Source organism: Lissotriton vulgaris, unplaced genomic scaffold, assembly GCF_964263255.1.
Source record: "Lissotriton vulgaris unplaced genomic scaffold, aLisVul1.2 SCAFFOLD_828, whole genome shotgun sequence".
Classification (NCBI taxonomy): domain Eukaryota; kingdom Metazoa; phylum Chordata; class Amphibia; order Caudata; family Salamandridae; genus Lissotriton; species Lissotriton vulgaris.
This window is the reverse complement of record NW_028251635.1, coordinates 784,713-809,967: the sequence shown is the minus strand read 5'-3', so window position 1 is coordinate 809,967 and position 25,255 is coordinate 784,713. Positions and strand designations below refer to the sequence as shown.

Genomic DNA, 25,255 nt, shown 5'->3' with positions numbered 1-25,255 from the left:
GAGGTGATGGCGGAGGAGAAGGCGGAGGTGGTGGCGGAGGAGGAGGCTGCGGCGACGTAGGCGACCTGGGCCGCAGAGGCGACTGACGTTGAGCCACAGGCTGAGCAGGTTCTGGTGTCCTAGTTGGAGAATAGGTCCTGGAATACTCAGAGTCAGAGGTAGATATTACCCTCCTACGCTTGTGGGCTGGCCTCGTAGAGGCAGCCCTGGAAGTGGTGCCCCTCGATGGCGAACGCAGACGCCGTCGCAATCTGGAACTTGCGGACGTGGAGAGGCTGACCAGAGATGGCGACTAGTCTCCTGACGTCGAGCTACGATGGTACCTCCTCGACTTAAAAATTCGTGTTGACGTCGATCTTCTCCTTGACGTCGACCGTCTCCTCGACGGCGACGTTCTCCGTGATGTCAATCTTCTCTGCGACGGCGATCTGCGCGTCAACGTCGACGATGAGCGGCAGTGCCGCCTTGACGGCGAGCGCAGAAATCTCCTAGACACAGATCGATGGCGATGATGTGTCGACGTTGACAGGGATATCCTTGACGCCGACCTCGGCCGAGGTCTCGAAGTCCGTCCCCTTGACGCTGATCTTCGACATCGTTTAGACTCAGAGCCCTGAGTCGAAGGGGAGCACATAGTCGCCATACCTGGTTTCGACATCGACGTAGTCGACCAGGACCAGCGTCGTTTTTGAGCCTTCTGTCGACTGGGGAGCCCCCATAGGTCGACGCATGGGTTGTGGAGGAGGAAAGGCTGGTTTAGTGAGTGTGTTAAAACAACCTTTAAATCCTTTGCAACAAATGAATTATTCTGGGGTCTAGGGCTAAGTTACAATAGATTAGTGTGATGCTTTTAGGAATTAATGTTCCCAGGCATCCGACTGGTTGACATGTTTCAGCCTTTATATAGCCCATAACGTGTGAGTAGGCTTTCCTCAGGACCTTGTTTTTACCCTGCTTTTTGCAATTGCTAATTTTCTGTGCAATTAAATAGTAAAACAAAATAAGCAGGTTCAATGTTGGTCCAATGATGAAGCATGCCACAGGTGTATATTGTCTCGGATACAGGCATGATAGACACTGTCACAAATAACTGGGTCTCCCATCTCTCTGTGTGTATTGCTTACCTTGTTTTACCCTTTTCCTCTTGTGTACATCATTTCTGATGTGGTTCTGAGGTGTATGATGCACTGTAACATGGTTGCTACTTTAACATATGTACCCCAATTTTATTTTTTGTTAAGCGATGAAGAGTTCTTAGTAATTTTTGTACAATATAAACATTAAAAAGTCAATAATTTACTGTTTGGAAGGAGTCATTCAAGATGAAGAATATTTATTACAGGAAAGGAAACTCTTAAAACATAAGCGTATCTCCCATTTTTGCATGTGTAAAATCCTTCTGCCAATGCAATATACGCCAACGTTAAGAACATATTTAACACTCATGATCTGGCGATGATAAACACACTGGAGAATATGCTGCCACAGGAGGTACAACACTACTGCCCAAGCAACTGAATGTGTTGCAACTGAACTTGAATCACCGTCCCCTATCCAACATCCTGCATGTTCTTTCGCTACAAGAGCACCTGAAAAACGTCTACCTGGGATGTTGTGAAAGCATTACATACCTCTATGTGCTGGAACATGTAGGGGTGATTGCAAATCTTTCTCAGCTGCATGATAGTGTTCATCAAGGTCTTCGTACCTCCTTTGCCCTATTGGAAACATACAAAAAGGCCAAAATGATGGCTGAGCTTGGGAAGTTTCAGTTACTATAAAGACTGGGACACCTAGGGCAGGTGTGAAAGAGGTACTTCAACCCTCAACTGGAAAGCATCAAGAACAACTCAGCAACCTTAATTTACAGTGCACAACCGAATAATTAAATAAAAACTTGTTCAAAATCCTGAGCTGCAATTTAAAAGCCCAAATACACACAGAGAGCATGTTACATATATGAATAGATTTAGGGTGATCCCAAATTTAAAGACACAAGAATTGAAATAAAACAGAAATAATTTGCCAATGATCACACACAGACGACAATTAAGCCACATCTTAACAGATATATTAAGCTGGTATCTATGAAAATCCACAATCGCAAGAACTGGTTATATCTTGGAAGATAGTTCAAGAGGCATGGGGCTACAAGGTGCACATGTTCTTCAGTAAACCAGCTGATGTTATCCCCGCCCACTACTGTGCTAATATATTGGCAGGCAGAAAGCATTGTTTTGATCCTTGAACGGTTGTGGCCAGATATGTCACCACTACCTACACTTCTGTCCTAAAACAAGAAGGTTTCCAGAATAAGTGTTCCTCTAGGAACACCAGGGAATGACCTGTTCGTGTCGTTTTGCAGCTTGAAGACTTTCTGGATTCACTATGCTGTGCATTATTCCGCTGTCTAGTGGTTGGGTCTGGAATCTTATTTTTTTCCCCCTAGCCCAGGTGGGCGTCGACATCCCACTATTTGGTGTCCTCCTGTGACATCGGCGTGCTTCCCCTGGAAGCTCCCACCTTTGGGGGCCATCTTCGGATTATTTTTTTCTTGTTTTTGTGTCATGTTTGTTTATCCTTTTCCATTATTCTCAAATCCTTCCTTCATTTAAAGGAACTAAAATGTTGTCTCTTAAAGAGTCCGATTATTATATAATCTTTATTTTCTCTTCTCCTCCTGTTTCATCTTTCTGGCAGAGGTGGGTGGGTTCGCTAGTAAATCCAGAAAGTCTTCAAGCTGCAAAACTACATTGACATGTAAGAAACTAATAGTTTCTTACCTGTCGGTGTAGTTTTGCAGCTTGAAGATCTTTCTGGATTCACTATGCTGTGCATATTCCGCAATCTGGTGGTTGGGTCTGGGGCTAACAGGAGGGGCCCAGGCCCACTCGACCAGGAAGAAAGTAGCAACAATTGCCTTTCTGGCCAACACACCAATTCAGGACACGTTGTCTTTTTTTTATTCTTTTCGTAGCCCAGGTGGGCGTTGATGTCCCACCATTTGGTGTACCTTCCGTGACGTCGGAATGCTTCCTGTGGAAGCTCCCACCCTTGGGCGCCATCTTCCGATTCTTTTTTCTCTTTTGTGTTCTCGTAGCGAATCCATGGCTATGTTTGTTAATCCTTTTTCCAACGTAATTCTTTGCACGTATCTTGTAAGCTTCAACTTGCTTTCTATTCCATGTGTTTCCACCTTCTTTTCCAGCCTCATCTTTCTGGCGGAGGTGGGTGGGTTCGCTAGTGAATCCAGAAAGATCTTCAAGCTGCAAAACTACACCGACAGGTAAGAAACTATTCGTTTTGCAGCGTGAATCTTTCTGGATTCACTATGCTGTGCATAGATTTTGTAGCGGTTTTGTTACTTTTGTGGCGGCTGGGAGGAAGATGAGCGTTGGTTGTTGAATATATGTTGAAGCACTCTTTGTCCTACTTGTGCTTCCTTGTTCATCTGTACATCCACGCAATAGTGCTTAGTGAACGTGTGCACTGAGGCCCATGTTGCCTCCAGGCAAATGTCCTGAATTGGTGTGTTGGCCAGAAAGGTAATTGTTGCTACTTTCGTCCTGGTCGAGTGGGCCTGTGCCCCTCCTGTTAGCTCCTGCTCCGCTTACTTGTGGCAGAATTGTATCGTTTGTGCGATCCATCGAGCAATGGTGTTCTTAGTCACTGGTCTACCCAGGAAACTGTTTGCGAAGGACACGAAGAACTGTTTTGTCTTCCTGTGTTCCTTCGTCCTTTCAATGTAGTGCATTACTGCTCTTCTTGCGTCTAGAGTGTGGAGCGCCCTCTCAGCGCTTGTTGTGGGCTTCTGGAAGAAGCTAGGAATTTGAATACTCTGATTCATGTGGAACCTTGACACCACCTTTGGCATGAAGTGCGGGTCTGTTCTCATCACGACCCGGTCACTGTGTATCTGGATGTAGGGTTCTTGCAGTGTCAGTGCCTGCAGCTCGCTCACCCTGCGTAGCGAGGTGATCGCTACCAGAAAGGCCGCCTTCATTGTCAGCATTTGCAGTGATGCTTTGTGGATGGGTTCGAAAGGTGCTTTCATGTGCTGTCAGCACCACATTCAGGTTCCATGCCGGCGGCGGCATCCTTTTTGGTGGCGCTATTCTCTTTGCCCCTTCCAGGAATCTTTTTACTACCTGCGATGTGAAGAAGCTTCTCCCAGTCTCTCCCCTTGTGTATGCCACAAATGCTGCCAGGTGTACCCTCAGCGAGGATGAGCTTGATTTAGCTTTCAGTAGGTGCGTGAGGTATCTAACCACCGTTGATTCCTTGGTCAGCTTCCTCTGCAGCTTTTTCTTGCTGCACCATTGAGTGAATCTTTTCCATTTTGCCCCATAGCATTTGCGTGTGCTGGGCCTCCTTTCCTCTCGCAACACACGCAGGGTGCTCTCTGGGAGCTTTAGGTGTGCGAACTCTAAGTCCTCAGGAGCCAAGCCGCTAGGCTGAGGCCCTCTGGCTCTGGGTGTAGAATTTCTCCGTTATGCATGGAGAGTAGGTCCTTTCTTTTTGCGAACTTGTGGGGTGGACTGGATGCAAAGTACTGGCATCTTGCATTCTGGCGTGTTGCAAACAGGTCTATTGTTGGGGTGCCCCATCTCCTGAATAGTCTCTCTGTTTCCTGATTGTTGAGTTCCCACTCGTGGGAAGCTGAAGTCTGCCTGCTTAGCCAATCTGCCTCCACATTGTCCTTCCCTGGCAGGTGTATGCCCAGCAGGTCTATTTTGAGTGGTATTGCCCATCTCCATATTTCTTGCGCTAGGCTGGACAGAGGAAATGACTGAGTCCCTCCCTGCTTGTTGATGTAGAACATCCTTGTCGTGTTGTCCGTTTGTATCAACACCTTCTGTTTGTACAGCTGTTTCTGGAAGGCCTTCAAGGCGAGTAACACTGTCTTCAGTTCTAGGTAATTGATGTGTCTGACCGCATCCGCTGGTGCCCACAGACCCCTCACTCTGAGCCAGTTCATGTGTGCGCCCCATCCCTTCTGGGATGTGTCTGTGGTGATGGTCACTGTTGGGTTTGGTGGAGTTAGAGGCTTCCCTATTGTAATGTTCTCCTTGGTCCACCCCCTCATCTCTTCCTGCACTTTGTGAGTTACAACCACTAGATCCTCCCAACTTCCTGTAGCTTGTGACCATTGTTGTTGCAGCCATCCTTGGAGTGGCCTCATGTGTAGGCGTACATTGGGGACCAGGTGTATGCATGACGTCCCCATGATCTTGCTCGCTGTCCTCACTGTCAGAGCTTGCCCCTTCTGGTAGTGGCGTGTCTCCCTTAGTAGGCTGCGTGTCCTCTTTTCGCTGGGTAACACCCTGCATTGAATTGTGTTGATCTGAGCCCCAAGGAAGATCTTCACCTGCTCCGGCTCCATTGATTATTTTCCCCAGTGTATGGAGAATCCCAGGTCCAGCAGCATTTTTGTGACTCGATGTGCATGTTCCTCGCATGTTTTGCGAGAGTTCGCCTTTATCAGCCAATCGTCGAGGTAGGGGTACACGTGGATCCCCTCTCTTCGCAGATGTGCGGCCACTGCTGCGAGGCATTTTGTGAACTCCCTTGGACCGGACTTTAGACCGAATGCCAGGGTTGTGAATTGGTAGTGATCCTGGTTTACTGTGAATCTTAGCATGTGCTTGTGTTGCCTGTTCACTGGTATGTGCAGGTATGCATCTTTGAGGTCCACGGTGGACATGAAATCCCCGTCTCTTATTTGTGGGATGACCTCCTGTAGGGACGTCATCTTGAATTTTTGAGTCTTTATAGGTTTGTTTAGGAAGCGTAGGTCCAGGATGGGTCTTAGGCTTTCGTCCACTTTTGATACCAGGAAGTAGTTTAAGTACACTCCCCTGTTCCTTTCTCTGAATGGGACCGGTTCGATGGCTTCCTTCCGGAGGAGTTCCAGAGCTTCTTCTCGGAGCAGCGTTAGCTCTCTTCCAGAGTGCTCTTTTTTCTTTGGTCTTCTGCTTGGCGGCCTCTTTTCCAACTCTATGAAGTATCCGAACTGTATGATGTTGAGTATCCACTTGTCTGTGGTTATTTTTCTCCATTCCTGGAGGAAAAATCTTAGTCTGCCGCCCACTGGTGTTACATGTTCTTTTGTGTCTTGTCCGTGTAACCCTCTCCCCTTTGCTTTTTTGTCCTCTTCCCTCGGAGGGCTTGAGTGGGGGAGCACTTCCTTCCGTGCAAAGTCACTTATAGGGGGGTTGCTCACCGCCTCTCCTTCTCTGGTCTCGCCAGTTTCCTCTCCTGCGAAAGGACTGACCCCTGTTCTGGTAGTGCCAGGTCTGCTTCTGCTGGCCCTGCGGGCCCTGATTGTCACCCTGGTGACCTTGGTGGAACGCCTGGTGCAATGTTCCCGTCTGGTTACCACCTCTTCCGTTTGGCCTCCTTGCCGGAGTGCCTCTTCTCATCCCTCTGAATTGCAGGGCCCCCATGGACCTTGCTGTCTCGTTATTCTTCTTCAGTTGGGTGAGCTTCTCATCAACCGGGGCGCCGAACAGCGATTCTCCGTAGTTGGAGTGTTCAGGATGTTGTTCTGAACCTCTGTCTTGAAGCCTGAGATCTTGAGCCAGGCTTGCCTTCTCTCTGTGATCCCTATAGCCATCAGTCTGCTGGAGGTTTCTGCTCCGTCCAAAGCGGTCTTCAGGCACGAGTTTGCGATGTTTTTTCCCTCTTCCACGAGGTGTGTGGCTCTCTGCTGGAATTGCTCTGGGAGGTGTTTGAGCAATTGCCCCACCTCGTCCCAATGTTGATATTGGTGCCGGTTCAGGAGGGCATTGGAGTTTGCCATCCACCAGTGCATTGCAGCGTTTCTTTCGATTTTTCTGCCTGTCAGGTCCATTCCCCTGCTCTCCTTGTCAGGTGGTAGCCCAGATATTGTTGGGACGTTGGCCCTTCTCCTTGCCGTTGCAGCGATAATTGAGTCTGCTTTGACGGACCCTTTGATGTAGGGAGGGTCCTGGGAGGAGAACTTGTACTTCTTCTCCGTCCTAGGCGTGACGGATCTTCAAATCGCTGGGTCCTTGAACGTTTCCTTCCCTTGGTCCATGACACTCTTCAGCATGGGCAGGAACTGGCTTCTTGTCTGCGTGGGGAGCAAGGTTTCCAGCAAGAAATCGGCTTTAGGCTTCTCTTCCTCCAATTTAACCCCATAAGCTTCTGCTGCCTTCTTGATGACCTCATTGTCATCTGGCGGCAAAGGCCTCGAGGGGTAGGTCTCCGGGTTTTCGGCATCGATGTCCTGCCAGTCCAGGTCTTGAGCCGTCGAGGATCCAGAGTCTTCTCCCTGCTCCGAGGGCTCCGGAGATTTCGGCGGCTCTTCGGCGTCGAACGCCTCGTGCTCCTCTACCTCGGCGACGGCCGTCGCGGGCTTCGAGGGGATCCTGCAGCTTCTCATCTTTTCTTCGAAGTCTTTCTTCCTCTGGAGGATGTTCGCCATCTCGGCCTCGAGCCTTCTTTTCTTCCTCTCCATCTGCGAGGCATGCTCGGCGCCGAGCGTTTCGGCCGCCCTCTTCGACGGCGTCGTCGAAGTGGTTTTCGGCTCCTTCTCCCTCGAAGTCGAGGTTCCTCTTTCGGGGACCTGCTTAGACGACCTTGGCTTTTCACCGGTCTTCGCCATCTGGGAGTCCTTTTCGAAGGATCCGCTGGGCTGTTTTTCGGAGGATGCAGCTTCGGTCGTCGAGGTTTTCGGCGCCGGTGCTCCCTTCGAGGCTCTAGACTCTGATTTTCGGGAGTCTGCCTCAGGCCTTCGAGGCCCTGTCGAGGGTTTTGGGGTCGTAGACTCTCTTGCCTTGTCTGATGTTTTCTTATCGGTCTCTGCGACCGTGGAGACATCTGGACCTTCGGCGATGTTGTCCTCGTCGTCGGTGGAGAGGCCCAGTTCGTACAGCGACGGTGCCTGGCCCTTGCCCTGCATCGTGTGGTGAGCTATCCTCTGCTTCTCTCGAATTCGGAGTATCTTCGGTGTGAAGACGGAGCAGGCGTTACAGTCCTTGCTCCCGTGGTCGACTGGCAGACAGAGGTTGCAGACCGGGTGCTGGTCCTTCTGCACGTAATTGTGGTGACAGTTACGGCAGAATTTAAAGGGTGTACTGTCCATTACTGCGCTTAGGGGGCACCCTGTGCGTGCATTCCCCGTCGGACGTCGAAGATCTCGAGTTAGTTCTCCTCCTTCGTCGTCCCGGCTTTGATGGTCTTCTCCTAGTCTTCTCAAGTCCTTTTCTGTAGAAAATTGGCTTTATCTTCTTTTTTTCTCCTCCAAAACTTCTGGAGCTTCACGCGACGATCCAGACCCAACGGCGGAAAAAAGAATCTGAAGATGGCGCCCAAGGGTGGGAGCTTCCGCAGGAAGCATGCCGACGTCACGGAAGGTACACCAAATGGTGGGACGTCGACGCCCACCTGGGCTACGAAAAAAAAAAAAGAGAAAAAAGACAACGATTCCGGACCCAACCACCAGATTGCGGAATATGCACAGCATAGTGAATCCAGAAAGATTCACGCTGCAAAACTATTAGTTTTGCAGCGTGAATCTTTCTGGATTCACTATGCTCTGCATAGACTTTGTAGCAGTTTCTCATGTTTGTGGCGGCTGGGTGGAAGATGAGCGTTGGTTGTTGAATATATTTTGAAGCACTTTTTGTCCTACTTGTGCTTCCTTGTTTATCTGTATATCCATGCAGTAGTGCTTAGTGAACGTATGCAATGAAGCCCATGTTATTTTTTATTTTTTTTTATTTTGTGTGTTTTGTAAAGCGCACAGCTGCCCGAACTGGGCGTCCCGGCGCTGAGAACTCTGGAGGCCATAGGATCAGAGAGCCAGTTTAGGAAGAGAAGAGGTGGGTCTTCAGGGATTTACGGAATGCTGATTCTGTTTGGCAGGTGCGTAAGGCTAGAGGTAGTTTGTTCCAACACTGAGTGGCACAGACCTCAAAGGTTTTTCCACCTGCACGAGATTGTTTAAATCGTGGAGTTTCCAGTAAAAGTAGGGAATTGGAGCGGAATGTCCTGGAGTTGGCATAAGTACGCAAGGTGTTTTTCAAGTGGGCCGACTCATTGCCTTTAGAAGCTCGGAAGGCCAGCGTCATGGCTTTGAAAACGCATCTTTTAGCAATGGGTAGCCAGTGCAGTTTACGAAGGTGTGGAGAAATATGATGTCTATCAGGGATTCTCTCCACCAGCCGGGCGGCGGCGTTTTGGACCGTCTGAAGTTTATGACGGAGGCCTGCTGTGATACCAAGGTAAAGGGCATTGGCATAGTCAAGATGGGATGTTATCAATGCCTGGATCACAGTCTTACAGCAGTCCGACGGCAAGTTATTTATAACTTGCTTTAATAGTCCTGATCTTTGCGAAGCAGGAGGCTGCTACTGTTTGTACCTGGGTGTTGAAACTGAGGTGGGTGTCCCAACGTACTCCTAGGTTTCTCACTGAGTCTTTGGGCGTGGGGGCTAGGCTCAGATCTTCTGGCCACCACAGACTAGAATCCAGAGGGGAAGGTGAGTTAAAAAACAAGATCTCTGTTTTTCCTGCGTTAAGTCGGAGGGAGTTGGCATCCATCCAACTAGAAATTTCCCTAAGGCAGGATTTCAGTGGATCAAAGGCTGAGGCGGAGGGGGTATCGAAGGTGAAGAGTAGCTGAATATCGTCAGCATAGGAAGTGGATTTGATCCCAGTCTGGGCGATCAACTTGGCCAAGGGGGTGAAATAAACGTTAAATAGGAGCGGGCTCAGGGAAGAGCCCTGTGGGACTCCCCATTTAAGTGGTCTAGCGGGGGAAGTGTAGGGAGGAGTGAAAACCTGCTGTGTGCGGTCCGAGAGATAAGATGAGAACCATTTCAACACAGCACCGCCTACACCTAAGTCCTCCAGCCTTCTCAACAAGATCTTATGAGAGACGGTGTCGAATGCTGCTGAAAGATCCAGCACCACTAACACCGCCCTCAACCCCCGGTCAAGCGTCCACCTCACCGAGTCAGCCATTTCGATAAGGGCCGACTCCGTGCTGTGGCCCGAAATGAAGCCGTGCTGGGAGTCATGGAGAAGCCCATTGGATTCGATGTAGTTCGCCAACTGGGAGTGTACCAGCTTTTCCAGGATCTTGGCTGGGGCAGGCAGGAGAGAAATAGGCCTATAGTTGCTGGGGTGGTCCGGATCCAGATTGGGCTTCTTAAGGATGGGGACTAGAGAAGCATGTTTCCATTTTGCGGGGAAACTGCCCGTTCTAAGGGAGTTATTCCAAATGAGGTTCAAGTAGGTATTAAGTAGGGGTGTTAGTTTTTTATATTGCTTGGCTGGCCAAGGGTCATTTGGAGAGCCTGATTTGCATTTAAGTAGTTCGGCCATGGAATCGGCTTCTGAGATGGCTGTGAATTCGGATAGAATGGACAGCGGTGGCGAGAGAATAGTAGGTTCCTCTTCCCGTCCTTCTGGGTTGGGGAAGGAGGAATAGATAGTCTCGAATTGTGAGAGTTTATCGCAAAGCGACTGTGAAGCAGGTTGAGTTCGAGTCAACACGTTGGGATCTGTGAAGGATCTAACTATATTGAAAATCTCCCTGACGCCATTGCTGGCAAGTTTGATTCTAGAGCCCAGAAAATCCCGTTTGTGCTCCTCAATCATTCTCCGGTATTCTTTGAGGGCTGTTTTGTAGGTGATTTTGCTATCCGGGGAATAGTTCTGTCTCCAGAGGCGTTCAAGAGATTTACAAGAGGCCTTTTTCTGCCGGAGTTTGTCAGAGTACCAAGGTGCTGAAGGTACAGCCCTGTGGGTTTTGATGGGTTTAAGAGGGGCTAGAGCATCTAAGGCCTGACCGAGCCATGCGTCCAAGTGGTCAATCCCTTGGTCAGGATCAGACGACAGGCAAGGTTGGGTATTTATTAGGTATTCAAGGAGCGTTTCAGGGGTGATGCGACTCCAGTTTCTGCCTGATGATTTAGGGGTGATAACGGGTCTAATGTGGCAGGGAATGCCAATCTCAAAAGGGATGAGGAAATGGTCCGACCAAATAACCGGGGTAGGGGGAGTCGTCCGAATAGATGGTAAGTTGGAACAGATCAGATTCAGTGTGCGACCCGCTTTATGCGTGGGTAGGGTTATTATTTGGACTAGGTTGCAGGCCGCTAGCGTAGAGATGAAGTAGTTGCTGTGTGAACAGGAATCGTTGTTAACATGGAGATTGAAATCTCCTAAAGCGGTGAAGTTAGTGTAGCGTGTGCTAAGCTGAATAACATAGTCCGCCAGTGCCGGTAGATGAGAAGTATTAGAATAAGGGGGGCGGTAGATAAGAATTCCTGAGCAAGAGGAGGATGGGGAAAGTTGAACACTGAAAGGCAGGCCTTCTATACATTCAATTTGGTCAAATGGGGGGAGGGTAACCGTCCATTTGGATTTGTGGATTAAGGCGACACCACCTCCCGGTTTACCATTGGGTCTGTTGGCACAGATGATACTGTAAACCTCCGGTAAGGCAAGGGTGATAGCGGGGTTCGTAGTGTCGTTCAGCCACGTTTCAGTTAAAAAGAGCAGATCCCAGTTGTTATCCTGAAGGGACTGCCAGATGTCGATGGCATGTTTGCTCAGTGATCTACAGTTGATCAGCGCAGCTCTAAGGGTCAGGGAGGACTGAGCTCCGCGGGTGGAGGTAGAATTCGGAGCGTAAGCCGTACTGATTGTGTGATCTGAAGCAGGAAGGGAGAAATTGCAGACTGTGCAGGGATAGACCTGGCTCCGAGCGTCAGGAGTGGGGCAAGGGCAGGTCGCGCAGAGGGGGGGTGTCTCAAAGACAGCAACTCAGTCCGAGTGTATGTCGCGGGGTTGTGGCTAGTGGGGCGGAGAGGGGGCAGGGCCTCGGTCGCGTCCTGATTGCGGACGAGCGCAGACGAGCTTGCCTTAAGCGCGCCGTCGCCGCGCAATCGGCGCGCCCGCTGCTCTTCCGGTACATGCACATTTTTAAGGGTATGTGACGGAGGGAAGGGGCGTGGCCTCGGAGTGGGCGTGTCCCAGTCAGGGCATGGGGAATGGCGGTTGAGTGAGATCGGCGATTTCGCCCTTACCAGCGCTCGTTTTGCTGCTTGAAGGGGTGCCTGCACACTGCAATCGTGTGACCGCGATGTTGCCGACAGGCAGATGTCTTGGATGGGTGTGTTTGCCAGGAAGGCTATTGTTGCTCCTTTTTTCCTGGTAGAGTGGGCTTGTGCCCCTCCTAGTAGTTCTTGACATGCCTGCATGTGGCAGAATTAGATAGTTTGGGCGATCTATCGTGCGATGGTGCATTTTGTTACTGGTGTTCCCAGGAAACTGCTTGAGAAGGACACAAAGAACTGCTTTGTTTTCCTGTTATCTTTAGTTCTTTCAATGTAATGCATTACTGACTTCTAGCGTCCAGAGTGTGCAGTGCCCTCTCTGCGCTTGTGGATGGTTTCTGAAAGAAACTTGGTATCTGTATTGTTTGGTTCATGTGGACCTTGACACCACCTTTGGCATAAAGTGTGGGTCTATTCTCATTACCACCCTGTCATTGTGTATTTGAATGTAGGGTTCTTGTAGTGTTAACGCTTGCAGCTCGCTGAACCAGCGTAGCGAGGTGACTGCTACCAGAAAGACTGTCTTCCTTGTGAGCATCTGTAGTGAGGCCTTGTGGATGGGTTCAAAAGGCACTTTCATAAGCTCTGCTAGAACTATATTAAGGTTCCATGCAGGCAGCGGCATCCTCTTTGGGTGGGGGGGGGGGGGAAATCTCTTTACTACCTGGGATGTAAGGAAGCGTTTTCCAGTCTCCCCTCTTGTGTAGGCTACTATCGCTGCTAGGTGCACTCTCAGCGAGGTACAGCTTAGGTTTGTGATTAGCAATGTGTTAAATATTTCAGCACCGTTGATTCCTTGGTGATTTTCTTGTGTAGCTTTTCCTTGATGCACCATTGTGTGAATAGTTTCCATTTTGCCACATAGCACCTCTGTGTAGTAGGCCTCCTTGCCACCTGCAGTGTGCTCTCTGGGGGTTTTAGGTGTGCAAACTCTACTTCTTCAGGAGCCAGGCTGCTAGGCAGAGGCTCTCTGGCTCTGGGTGAAGCACCTCCCCGTTTTGCATGGAGAGCAAGTCTCTTCTTTTTGCGAACTTGTGTGGTGGTCCCTGCGCCATCTCCACTAAATGTGAGAGCCAGAACTGTCTGGCCGACTGCAGTGCTACCAGAATCAGTGTCATGTTGCTGTTTCTGCATTTGCTGAGCCCTCTGTGTATCAGTGGTATCGGGGGGAAAAGCGTAGGCAAATTACTTCGACCAGCTAATCCATAGGGCATTCCCCTGGGATTGTTCCCCTGGTTGTCTGGATGCGAAGTATTGGCATTTTGCATTCTGGTGTGTTGCAAATAGGTCTATTTTTGGGGTCCCAAACTTCTTGAATAGCTTTTGCGTTTCCTGTGCATTGAGCTCCCACTTGTGGGATGCTGATGTCTGTCTGCTGAGCCTGTCTGCCTGGTGGTGTTAAAGACTTCCCCTTTGTTATCTCCTCTTGCACTGTGTGCGATAGCAACCACTAGATCTTCCCAACTCCCTGTAACTTGTGACCATTGTTGTTGGAGCCATTCTTGGAATGGTCTCATATGGAGAGGTTTATTTGGGACTAGGTGTATGCAGGACGCCATCATCCCCATTATCTTGCTCGCTGTCCTCGCTGTCAGAGCTTGCCCCTTCTGGTATTGATGTGTCTCCTTCAGCAGGGCAAGTGTTCTCTTGTCGCTGGGGAACACCTTGCTCTGGATGGTGTTGATCTGTGCGCCCACAAAGATCTTCACCTGTTCTGGTTCCATTGAGGATTTCCCCCAGTATATTGAGAATGCCAGTCCTGTCAGCGTCTGTGTGACCCGCTGTGCATGTAGTTTGCATTTTTTGTAGGAACTTGCCTTATCAGCCAGTCCTCGAGGTAGGGATATACATGAATCCCTTCCCTCTGTAGGTGCGCTGCTACAGCTGCGAGGCATTTTGTGAAGACCCTTGGTGCGGCTTTTAGTCCGAAGGCTAGGGCTGTGAACTGGTAGTCCGATTTGTTGATGGCAAATCTTAGTAGATGTTTGTGTTGTCTGTTCAGGGGAATGTGTAGGTAGGCGTCTTTGAGGTCTATGGTGGACATAAAGTCTCCGTCCCTTATCTGAGGAATAACCTCCTGCAGGGATGTCATTTTGAATTGTTGAGTCTTTATGCATTGGTTTAGGAACCGTAGATCCAGGATGGGTCTTAACGTTAGTCCACCTTTGGTATGAGGAAGTAGTTTGAGTGCACTCCCTTGTTTCTTTCTTTGGACTGTACTGTTTTTATCGCCTCCTTGTGGAGGAGTTCTATTGCTTCCTGTAGGAGGAGCGCAAGTTCTTTTGCAGAGCGCGCCTTGCTTTTTGGTCTCCTGTTTGGTGGCTTCTTTTCCAGTTCTATACAGTAGCCGAACTGTATGATGTTCAGTATCCATTTGTCTGTTGTTATTTTCTTCCACTCTTGGATGAAGTGTTTTATAGTCTGCCTCCTACTGGGGTTACATGTTCGCTGATCTCGGATTTGAGTGCTTGTAATTGCTTTTTGGGTCCTTTGTCGTGCCCCTCCATGGAGATGTTGTGTGGGTGGGCACGTTCGTAGCAGCGGAGTCACTTTGAGATGGGTTGCTGGCCCCCTCTTCTTGTTTGCCCTCATCCATTCGATCGCCCGCTAAAGGACTGGCCCTAGGTTGGTACTGCCAGGTTAGCTGTCGCTGACCCTGCTGCGCTTGGTTGTTGCCCTGGTCGGTTTGTTGGCATGTCTGGTGTGACGTTCCCGGCTGGTTTCCCCCTCTGCCGTTTGGTCTCCGTGTTAGGGTGCCCCTTCTCATACCTCTGAACTGCAATGCTCCCATGGACCTTGCAGTTTCATTCTCCTTCTTCAGCTGCGTCAGTTTTTCATGTACTGGCGCTCCGAACAGCGTTTCCCCATTGAAGGGTGTGTTTAGAATATTATTCTGGACTTCCGGCTTGAAACCTGAAATCCTCAGCCAGGCATGCCTTCTTTCTGTTATCCCAATAATCATGAGCATGCTGGATGTGTCTGCCGCATCCAGGGCTGATTTGAGGCAGGAGTTTGCCATGTTCTTGCCTTTCTCCACCAGGTGTGCTGCTCTCTGCTGGTATTGTTCAGGGAGGCGTTTGTGTAGTTGTCCGACCTTCTCCCAATTCTGGTAGGTATGCCTGTTATGTAGGGCATTAGAGTTAGCAATGCACCAGTGAATTGCTGCATTCCTCTCTATTTTCCTTCTTGTGAGGTCTATCCTCTTACTTTCCTTGTCTGGCGGCCCTGAGTTTGTGGGAATGTTGGGCCTTTTTCTGGCTGTGGCTGCAGTGACGGATGTATGGTGGGTCCTTAGAGGAATGTTTATATTTTTTCTCTGTCCTAGGTGTGACAGATCTGCAGATCATATGCTGCAAACAGACACTTCGTTGCCCATCGTACTAGCTGTGGCCAAATTTTTAGGCTCGGCATGGGCTCTGAGAGCGCGGCAAATTACATATTGTCCCTAATTAGGTTTAATAACTTTTTTATGATGCTCATGAAGTATGTACATGATTATGTTTTATTCTTTTAACTCGAGGTTTTTTATTGGTTTTAAAGCTCAATTTCATTTCTGGGTTACAAATGAACTTTTGCATAATATTTTTTTTTTAACTATGACTGTTTCGTATTCCTGATGATGTATTTGCTTTTATGATGTAAAAATCGAATAAAGCTTTATGAAACCGATCTGCAGGTTGATGGCTCCTTGAATGCTTCCCTGCTCTGGTCCGGGACACTTGGGAGCATGGGCAGGAATTGGCTCCTAGTTTGAGTGGGGAGCAGGGTCTCTAAGAGGAAGCAGGCTTTTGGTTTCTCTTCCTCTAGTTTCACCGCATATGTAGCAGCCGCATTCTTGATGACCATATTATACATGCCAATGTTGTCTGGTGGCGAAGGCCTCAAAGGATATGTTTCTACGGTCTCTTCCGGGCTTTTGGCGTCGAGGTCCTGCCAATCCAGGTCCTGGGCCACCGAGGATTTCGACCCCAAACTTGTTTGTTAGTCTTCCTCGCCTTCTCCCTCATAGTAATATAAGTCCTCTTCATCCTGCTGATCTGCGGGTTCCGGAGTTTTCGGCAGCTCTTCGGCGTCGTACTCCTCTTCGACCTCTACTACGACAATCGTCGTGGGCTTCGAAGGGATGGTGTATCTTCTCATCCGTTCGTCGAAATCTTTCTTTCTCTGGAGGATACTGTCCATTTCGGCCTTGAGCCTTCTCTTTTTACTCTCCATTTCGGCGGCCTGTTCGGCATCAAGAGTTTCGGCAGTTCTCTTCAATGTCGAAGTTGCCTTCGGCTCTTTTTCCTTCGGCCTCGAGCGTGCCTTTTCGGGGACGTGTTTCAACGAAATAGGTTTGTCTTGGATTTTCACCGACTGGGAGTCCTTTTAGTAGGATCCGCTTAGCTGTTTGTCCTTGGATGCAGCTGTGGCAGTCGGTTGGTTCGGCGCCAGTGCTCCTTTCGAGGACTTTGACTCTGATTTTGATAGTCTGTCTGAGTTTTAGGGGTAGACGTCTCTCTTACCTCCTTTGTCGACTTCATAGCGGTCTCTACGACCGTGTAGTTCTCAGGTCACTCATTGATGTTGTCCTCTTCTCCACTGGAAAGGACCAAGTCCCGGAGCGACAGAGGTAGACCTTGGCCTTGCATGTTGTAGTTGGCTCTCCTCTGTCTATCTCTTACTCTCAGGGTCTTCGGGGTGAATGCCGAGCAGGCGTTGCAATCCTTGCTTTCGTGGTCAATTGGCAGGCAGAGGTTGCAAACCGGATGCTGGTCCTTCTGCACATACTTGTGGTGGCAATTACGGCAGAATTTGAAAGGTGTTTTGTCCATTCCTGTGCTCAGGGGGACCTCTGTTTGCGCATTCTCCGTTGGATGTCAACGTTTTCGATGTTACTCTCCTTGTTCGTCGTCCCGGCTCTGTGTTCTTGATTGCGAGATGTATTCTCCAACTTTAGCTGAGGTTTTCTGCTTTTTCTCCTTTTTTCCAAAAACTCTGGTACCTCTCAGTGACGATCCAGACCCAACGGCGGAAAAAAGAATCTGGAGATGGTAGCCAAAGGTGGGAGCTTCCGGGGGAAGCGCGCCGACGTCACGGGAGGACACCAACTGGTGGGATGTCGACGCCCACCTGGGCTATGAAAAAAAAAATGAAAAAATACTACGAATCCGGACCGAACCACTAGACCGCCGAATAATGCAAAGCATAGTGAATCCAGAAAGATTAACTCTGCAAAACTGGGCTTGCGCTCGACACTGGCGGAATATCTTGATGGCAGAACCTCCCAAATGAGGTAAAAAAGAGAGCCGTGGTAATCAATAGAGTTGTGAGGAAACAGGAGCAATGGTGAACTTAATTTACGCTTATTCAGCACTCAATAGGCTGCAAGCGGGACACTAGTGCAGACTGGGTGGGTGTGTCACAGGGTGTTTCTGTCGTCAGTCAAAGAAGCCTAGTGAGGATATCTTCTGCCCAATTCAGCAAAGAAATCTGGGCATCATTCCTTCACCAGGTCTAGGTTTAGGTTCTCCCCAACCTAGTTCAGCAGTCACATGGGGTCTCTCTTAACCTAGATCGGCAGAGACCCAGTTTAGGTGTCATTGAGGACCTTTTGAGTCCTCAAAAGAATCTGCTGAGGTCTTTACCCATAGTCAGTCAACAGAGTGATTGGGAATGTTTCTAGACTTATTTGGCAGAATCCCCAGGTGTCTTTTTTGAGATCACTTGACAGTACTCTGGGGCTTCTCCAGACTCGGAGTTGACTGGAATACAACCATCTTTAGTCAATAGAACATATTGCAGGTGGAGTGAAAGAGAGCAGTGTCCTGAATCAGTCAGCAGACTTTCCTGCGCTCTCTGCTTCTCTTGCCTGGCAGTGTGACTGCCTGACCCGTAGGGCTTTACTTCCCTTCAAATCCAAAGAACCATCTAGGGCAAGGGTACCCAAAGTACGGCCCGTGGGCCAGTATCGGCCCGGCAACCCTTCAGTGGCGGCCCGCGGACCTTGAGACATTGCACCTGTGTTCATTTTTTAAACTTCAGCAAACACCTCTGGTAGCAGCAGTGCCGAGTCAGAGGCACTGCTCTGTGGGGGCCAGGCGAATCCAGCCACAGTCAAGAGTGGAGCTACAGGGGCGCTAAGAGGTGAACAAAGCCTCATTAACAAACAAATGGTCTTTTAAAGACCTGTGAAGTACTGGGGTGTGGCTGTGTGTGTGCCCAGGCTGACACACATGGGGGTGGGGGGAGAGGAGGGGAGAGGACACCAGGGACTGAGAGCCCGGTGAGGTGGGAGGGCAGAGCAGGGAGTGAGAGCCCGGGTGAGGTAGGTGGGAGAGCAGAGCAGGGAGTGAGGGCCCCGGTGAGGGAGGTGGGAGGGCAGAGCTGGGAGTGAGCGCCCAGTGAGGTGGGAGGGCAGAGCAGGCAGTGAGCCCAGTGAGGTGGGAGGGCAGAGCTGGGAGTGAGAGCCTGGCGAGGTGGGAGGGCAGAGCAGGGAGTGAGAGCCTGGCGAGGTGGGAGGGCAGAGCAGGGAGTGAGAGCCCTGTGAGGTGGGAGGGCGGAGCAGGGAGTAAGAGCCTGTTGAGGTGGGAGGGCAGGGCAGAGCAGGGAGTGAGAGCCCGGGTGAGGTGACGGAGGGCAGAGCAGGGAGTGAGAGCCCGGGTGAGGTGACGGAGGGCAGAGCAGGGAGCGAGAGCCCGGGTGAGGTGGGAGGGCAGCAGGGAGTGAGAGCCGGGTGAGGTGGGAGGGCAGCAGGGAGTGAGAGCGGGTGAGGTGACAGAGGGCAGCAGGGAGTGAGAGCGGGTGAGGTGACAGAGGGCAGCAGGGAGTGAGAGCCTGGTGAGGTGAGACAGATAGAGGAAGAGACAGATAGAGACGGGGGCAGACAGAGCTAGATAGGGTCAGAGGCAGGGACTGAGACAGAGAGGGAGACAGACAGAGGGAGGGAGGGCAACAGACCGAGGGAGGAAAGGAGACAGACAGAGGGAGGGAGACAGAGGGAGGGAGGGAGAGACAGAGGGAGGGAGACGGAGAGAGGGAAGGAAAGAGAGGGAGGGAGACAGAGAAAGAGAGGTGAGAGAGAGAGAGATAGGAAGAGAGATGTCTGTGTATGCTGGTCTGTTGGTTCAGTGGATGAACGCGTCCGCTGCAGGGGCCTGCGTTCAACTTCATGGTCACAGTTTTTTTCCTTCTAGCCCCTCCCCCCTCCCCCACTGACCCCGCCTCCACCGGTGTGGCCCTCGGCCACAAACCACACTGTAAATTCGGCCCCCGAGAGAAAGTTTGTGAGTACCCATGATCTAGGGTTTATCTTCAGTTGCCTGAATCACCAAGTCTTGCAAAGTCCAGCTTGCTTTCAGTATGTAACTGTCCTAAAGCTAGCATGAGTGTTATGTTAACAGATATTACTAAAGTGCTTTATCCCGTGATATATCTCCTACCTTTATTTGATGTGGAAAAGTAAGAGGTACCTTGGGGTCTCCCTGTCCTGACATTGTTCCCCACAGCTCTCCAAAATCCCTCTACCTTCAGTTGGAAAAGCCCTTTACAGTCCTTTGAAGCCACCAGTCAGCAAAGTAACAGCAATCCTCTCAAGTCCCGTCAGTCCACATGAAATCTGTACCATTCTTCAGGGGTTTATTATGCCTATGTCTGGCAGCTTGAATCAGTTGGGAAAAAGCCAGGTGAAGGCTTAGTTGGATAAGAGGAGACATCAGGGATGGGATGGGTGTTATACGGGTCAGTTGGCTCCCCCCATGGTTCATCTTGAGGGTTAGGATCCTCTGGATAATTATAATCATGTTGTGGATCCTCCCCTGTGTTTCCCTCATTGTACCCATAGTGAGAAGGAGTAGTAGGCATAGTGGGATAGAAAGGAATGAAGGGTCTAGAGGGAGAAGTCCCAAAGTCCTTCTTCTTTAGTGGAATAGGGGAATGAGAGTCAGTGTCCAGTGGCCTCTTCTTCCTGTGCAGGATTGTCACTTTACCAGTCTCAGGTTTAATATATATTTTTGCCTTGTCGTCTGCTGGGTCAGGATCGAAGAGTTCTTCCTCCACTGTTCTTGGTTGTCACTTTTTTGGGTCGACAACACCTTCTGCTTCGACGACTTTTGGTGCCTTAGTGCTTTTCTTCGGCTCGGGACCTTTTTTCGGGTCGGTAAGTGTTTTTGGGTCGACCGGGTCTTTTGGTTCAACACGTTTCTTGTGCTCAACAGGTTTTTTTGGTTGACTGTCCTTGGCCGAGTCGATGGTCTTTTTAGGATCGACTGGTGTTTTTGGAGCACAGGTCTTCGGGTCGATAGCCTTCTCCGGGCGGAAAATAGGCTTCGATACGGCACCCTTTCCGTCGGCGACCTTCTTTGGTTCGGCGACTTTTGGCACAGCCGGCTTTTTCGGGTCGGCGTCCTTCTTTGTGTCGGCGCCCTTCAGCTTGGCGTCCTTTTTGGGGTCAACAGCCTGTTTGGGGTCGGGGCCCTTTAGCTCAACAGCCTTTTTCGGGTCGACAGTTTTCTTCGGGTCGGCGCCTTTAGGCTGCACGGCCTTCTTCGGCTTGACGTTTTTTTTTGGGTCGACGCCTTTAGGCTATACCGTTTTTTTCGGGTTGACGACCTTTTTAGGCTCTGGAACCTTCTTTGGGATTGCGGTACTTGGCCCTGGGGTCTCTGAAGGTTTCGGTTTCGGAGCCGAGCCGGATGGCGGGGCTGGCAAATGTTTCTTTGGATCTTGGCTAAGGTCTTTTGGCGATGCCTAGACCGGAGCCTTCGGTAACGGGGTAATCGGTATCAGGGGCAGTGTACTCACGATTTGCCCCCGTAGGATCTCGTCATCGGAGTCCGAGTAGTCCTCGACGGTGACGATCTCTAGGTCCGAATCTGGAGCTCCTGGAAGTTCTTGGTCATCATCGAAGATGTTGTCCGGTTCCGGTGCCTGTCGCTGCATCTCTTGCCTAGCGGCCCGTCGATTCTGTATGGTTTTCTTCGACTGAAACTGGGCGCAGGCTGGGCAGGTTTCTTCCTTATGGTCTGAAGAAAGGCACTTGTTGCATACTTGATGCTTATCAGTATGCGGGAACTTGGAGTGGCATTGCGGGCATCTTTTGAACAGGCTCCTTTCCATCGACAGCAGGCCCACGTGGCGTCGAAAAAAGGCCCAACGGCCCGCGTCGATGACCGATTCAAGATAGAAAGCTTTATCGAGTCAAGAGGTACCAAGCGAGAACAATACTGTCGAAGTCGAAGACCTTTTGGCCTTTATAAAAGTTTTGTTTCGCTTCCGGACCCAAAGGCGGAAAAAAACAATCTGAGGATGGAGAAGATGCCCATGCGCACTGTAGTCCAGGGGAGGAGTCACCTATCTTGTGATACTTCAAAGACTCTTCCAGGACAATAAAGTGCAATCATCCGGACCCAACACTAGGCGGCGATCTATGCACAGATATGAATTTAGCAGCCCACATGCCTCGAACAAAGCCTCTCCTATTCACAAAAGGCAACATTGAAAGTAGGCCCCCTGTAGTCTTCCAAATTTCTCTGACCCCCCCCCCCCCCCTCTTACCCCACCCACACACACTTCACCCCTCTCCTTGCACTCAGCATTACTTTGATCTCCTATCTTGAACAGGCTTAGGAGTCTCTTGAACACCTATTGTGTTTTTATTCAACCTTTCGATAGAGGCCCTAGTAGTCCCTGGGCATGGAAGAGGATATTAATTGCCATGTAAACAGATTTGACAAACCTTTTTGTCCTTCTCGGAGCCATCGGTTAGCAGCACTCCCTTGGCCTGCATATGTCGATAGAGTACTCTCTGCAAGGCTGACATGTCACATTTGATGACGTACTCCACCTGCAGAGAGAAGGCAAACAATATCCGTACTTACTGAACAACTACTGCCCCTCAATTGTCCCACACAAGAATATGATTCTAGCAGAGTTCAAAAGGACTCTAATCAGATAAAAAAAGTACCCATTTCTTACCTTCTCTGGCAACTGTGCTTCTACCTCCTTCTTTAACCGTCTCAGAAGGAAGGGACGCAGCACTTTGTGCAAGCGCCGAATAATCAAGATGGTTTCTTCCTCATTTAGATCCACCTGTTTGAAAAGAAGTGACAAGAGCAGTGGCGGTATGCGAACAAGCAAGGAAGAAGAAACAATACAAACAGGGAAAACATGGGGAAAAACTCTCCAATTAATGAAAGATAAATCCATAAGAGGAGGTGTGCTGGACTATCAGTGTTATGGTGTTAGAGTGCATGTAAGCGGCAAATGCTCCAGGACGCAGAGACATTCGCTGCATACTGGAGTAGGTTGAGTTCAATTGTCAGCAATCAGGATGTGCCTGGAGACCAATGTCTTTGAGAGTTGTCCTGAATGTTTGATAGTGGTCAGAGAATATAATAAGAATAAAGTGCTCATGGGGTCCTAGGATGATTGTCCAGAGTATGTTTAATTATCAGCAGGGAACGGCAATAATTTATAAACCTGACATCAAAATTCACATTAATGACTCCTTTCTAGAACGTTGGGGTGAAATGTTTATTGCCTCCTTAACCATAAGAAACCAGGTGTCATGGAAAATTGCCCTCATATATAGACCCCCAGATGCCAAAACTCATTTTGTGGAGAAGCTTGTCGAAGCAATTGCACCCTACGCCCTAGCAACGGATAACTTTATACTGTTAGGAGATAGAAATTATCATCTAGATCAAACCCATGACCCTCATATTGCTGACCTTATTTCAAGCTTCGCCTCCTTACAGTTAAATATTCTCCCGACAGGCCCAACCCACATTGCGGGACACGCACTAGACCTCATTTGTACGAACTCCCCTAATGTCAAAATTATGCAGATTGATCCAGTCCTATGGACTGACCATTATGTGATAAAATGTAATATCTTATGTTCCCAGTCTGAACCTCGGAAAACTACTCCAGTCAAAATGAGCAGACCGTGGAATAAAATAACCTTGGAATCCTTTGCTACAAATTTTTCCCTCCCAGTCATTACTGACAATACTGACCCTAACACAGCCGCCAGAGAGTTGGAATCTGCAATTGTCCTGGCATTGGATCGTATTGCGCCAGCTCGAGCATCTAAACCTCCTAAGAAAAATTCGCCTTGGTTCACGCCAGAACTGGAACCAATCAAACAGGCAGTCAGAGAAGCTGAAAGAAAATGGCGCCAAACCAAAGATCTGAATTATAGGAATTTATATAAAACCGTTCATAGACAACATATGAAAGGAATTGCCGAGGCAAAAAAAACGTATCTTGGTGACAGAATCTCTTTGGCGTCGAACTCACAGAGAGAGCTCTACAGTATAGTGAAAGACTTCACCAACCCCTCGGCTAGCCAGCAGATACCTGATGAGTCTAAAGAATGGGTAGATTCTGTGGCAGCATATTTCCATGACAAAATTAACTAAATCCATAAACGCTTTCCTCAGTTGCATCCCACCTGTCTGACAGCAGTCTCGCCCGCCAATAACTGCGGCGACTCAGACTCTGGCTTTCCCTCATTAAGAGAATTTTCTCCATGTACCGAAGCTCGGGTCTAGGCAATTTAGCAACGAATGAAGTCCGGGGCCCCGGGAGACCCTGCTTCTCCACAAATCCTATCTAAAATTGCTCCTGCTCTGATTCCGGCCCTCACGAAAACTTTAAATCAGTCCTTACTTCATTCCTCTGTCCCATTACATTGGAAGGAAGCCGTAATCAGACCTATTTTTAAAAAAACCTCAGCTGATCCTAAATCGCTTCCTAATTACCGGCCCATCTCACTCCTTCCCTTGTTTGGGAAGATTTTACAATCCCAAATAAATAAACATCTTAAACTTCATCTCGAGACCAATAAACTTCTTGACCCCTCACAGTCAGGGTTTAGGGCATTCCACAGCACCGAGACGGCTCTGCTCGAAGTCGTGGACAATATAAGAATGACACTTGATTCCAATCAGTCTGCCATATTGGTCTTGCTCGACCTGTCTGCGGCATTCGACACCATCTCGCATCTCATTCTGTTAGAGCGTCTTGCTGAGATTGGTGTCGAGGGCCCCGCACTAGGTTGGATAAAAAGCTACCTGACTGGCAGACGGTCTAAGGTCTAAGTAGGCGCTCATTCTTCCACCCTCTATGAAAACGATAAGGGCGTACCAAAGGGGTCCATATTGAGCCCTACGCTTTTTAACCTGTATGTATCCCCTCTTGCTAAGGTCATTCGAACACATGGCTTCGGAACCGTATCCTACGCAGACGATACCCAAATACTGATCACCATCAATCAGAATCCTGATCTAACTAAATTGAGATTTAAGAACTGCATGATAGACATCCATGACTGGATGACCAGGAACTTTTTGATGATGAATGCAGGAAAGACAGAGGTCCTACTGTTTGGAAAGGCAGACAAAATTTGGTCCGATGATTGGTGGCCAGCCTCGCTTGACCCATGCCCATCACCCAAATCCTCAGTGAGGAATCTCGGGGTAATGATCGACAATAAATTATCTATGTCTGATCATATTAGTAAAGTAGTAGGCATGAGCTATGGCCTGATGCGCAGCCTGAGGAAAATCTTTAAATGGCTTCCCCTCTCGGCGCGCATGCCTTTAGTGCAGGGTCTCATCATCAGCAGAATTGATTATGGGAACGCACTTTAGGCTTCAACAAACACCACCTTGCTGGCCCGCCTACAGGTCTTGCAGAATACCGCTGCAAGACTGGTGCTTGATCTTCCCTCCCGCTCCCCGTCACTACCCTGCCTAAAAACTTTACACTGGCTCCCAATCCAAAAGCGTATTAAATTCAAACTGTGCTGCCTCGTCCATAAATCCATCAATGGACATGGCCCGGTATACCTTGAACAAAAGCTGAAGGCCTACCACCCGGTGAGGACTCTCAGATCGTCCTCCAAGTCTCTTCTGAGTGTCCCTAGGGTCCGCACAGTTAGAAACGGCGACAGGGCCTTCAGTAAAACGGCACCTGAGGCCTGGAACTCTCTTCCCCTCCAGCTTAGGACGGAACCTGATTACCTGAGATTCCGCAAACAGTTAAAAACATGGCTTTTTTGATCTGCCCTTGCCATATCTGGGTTTCTGCAAGCGCTCTGAGACCTTCGGGTGATATATGCGCTATACAAGTGAAATAAATAAAATAAAATAATTATATTAGGATTCTCGGTCCTG

The 25,255-nt window shown here is 49.4% G+C and overlaps 1 protein-coding gene across 1 annotated transcript in view; it reads right to left on the bottom strand.

The window, feature by feature from the left end:
- LOC147662823 (SWI/SNF-related matrix-associated actin-dependent regulator of chromatin subfamily A member 4) overlaps positions 1 to 25,255 on the bottom strand; it is a gene marked incomplete at its 3' end in the record, with an annotated part of 317,340 nt that overhangs the window by 75,431 nt on the left and 216,654 nt on the right. Inside the window, exons 20-22 of the mRNA XM_086950887.1 lie at positions 22,050 to 22,163; positions 21,811 to 21,918; positions 1,632 to 1,718 (exon numbers count right to left, since the gene is read on the bottom strand). Of these exons, the coding sequence (XP_086807013.1) occupies positions 1,632 to 1,718; positions 21,811 to 21,918; positions 22,050 to 22,163 (309 nt within the window). The remainder of the gene's footprint in view (positions 1 to 1,631; positions 1,719 to 21,810; positions 21,919 to 22,049; positions 22,164 to 25,255) is intronic.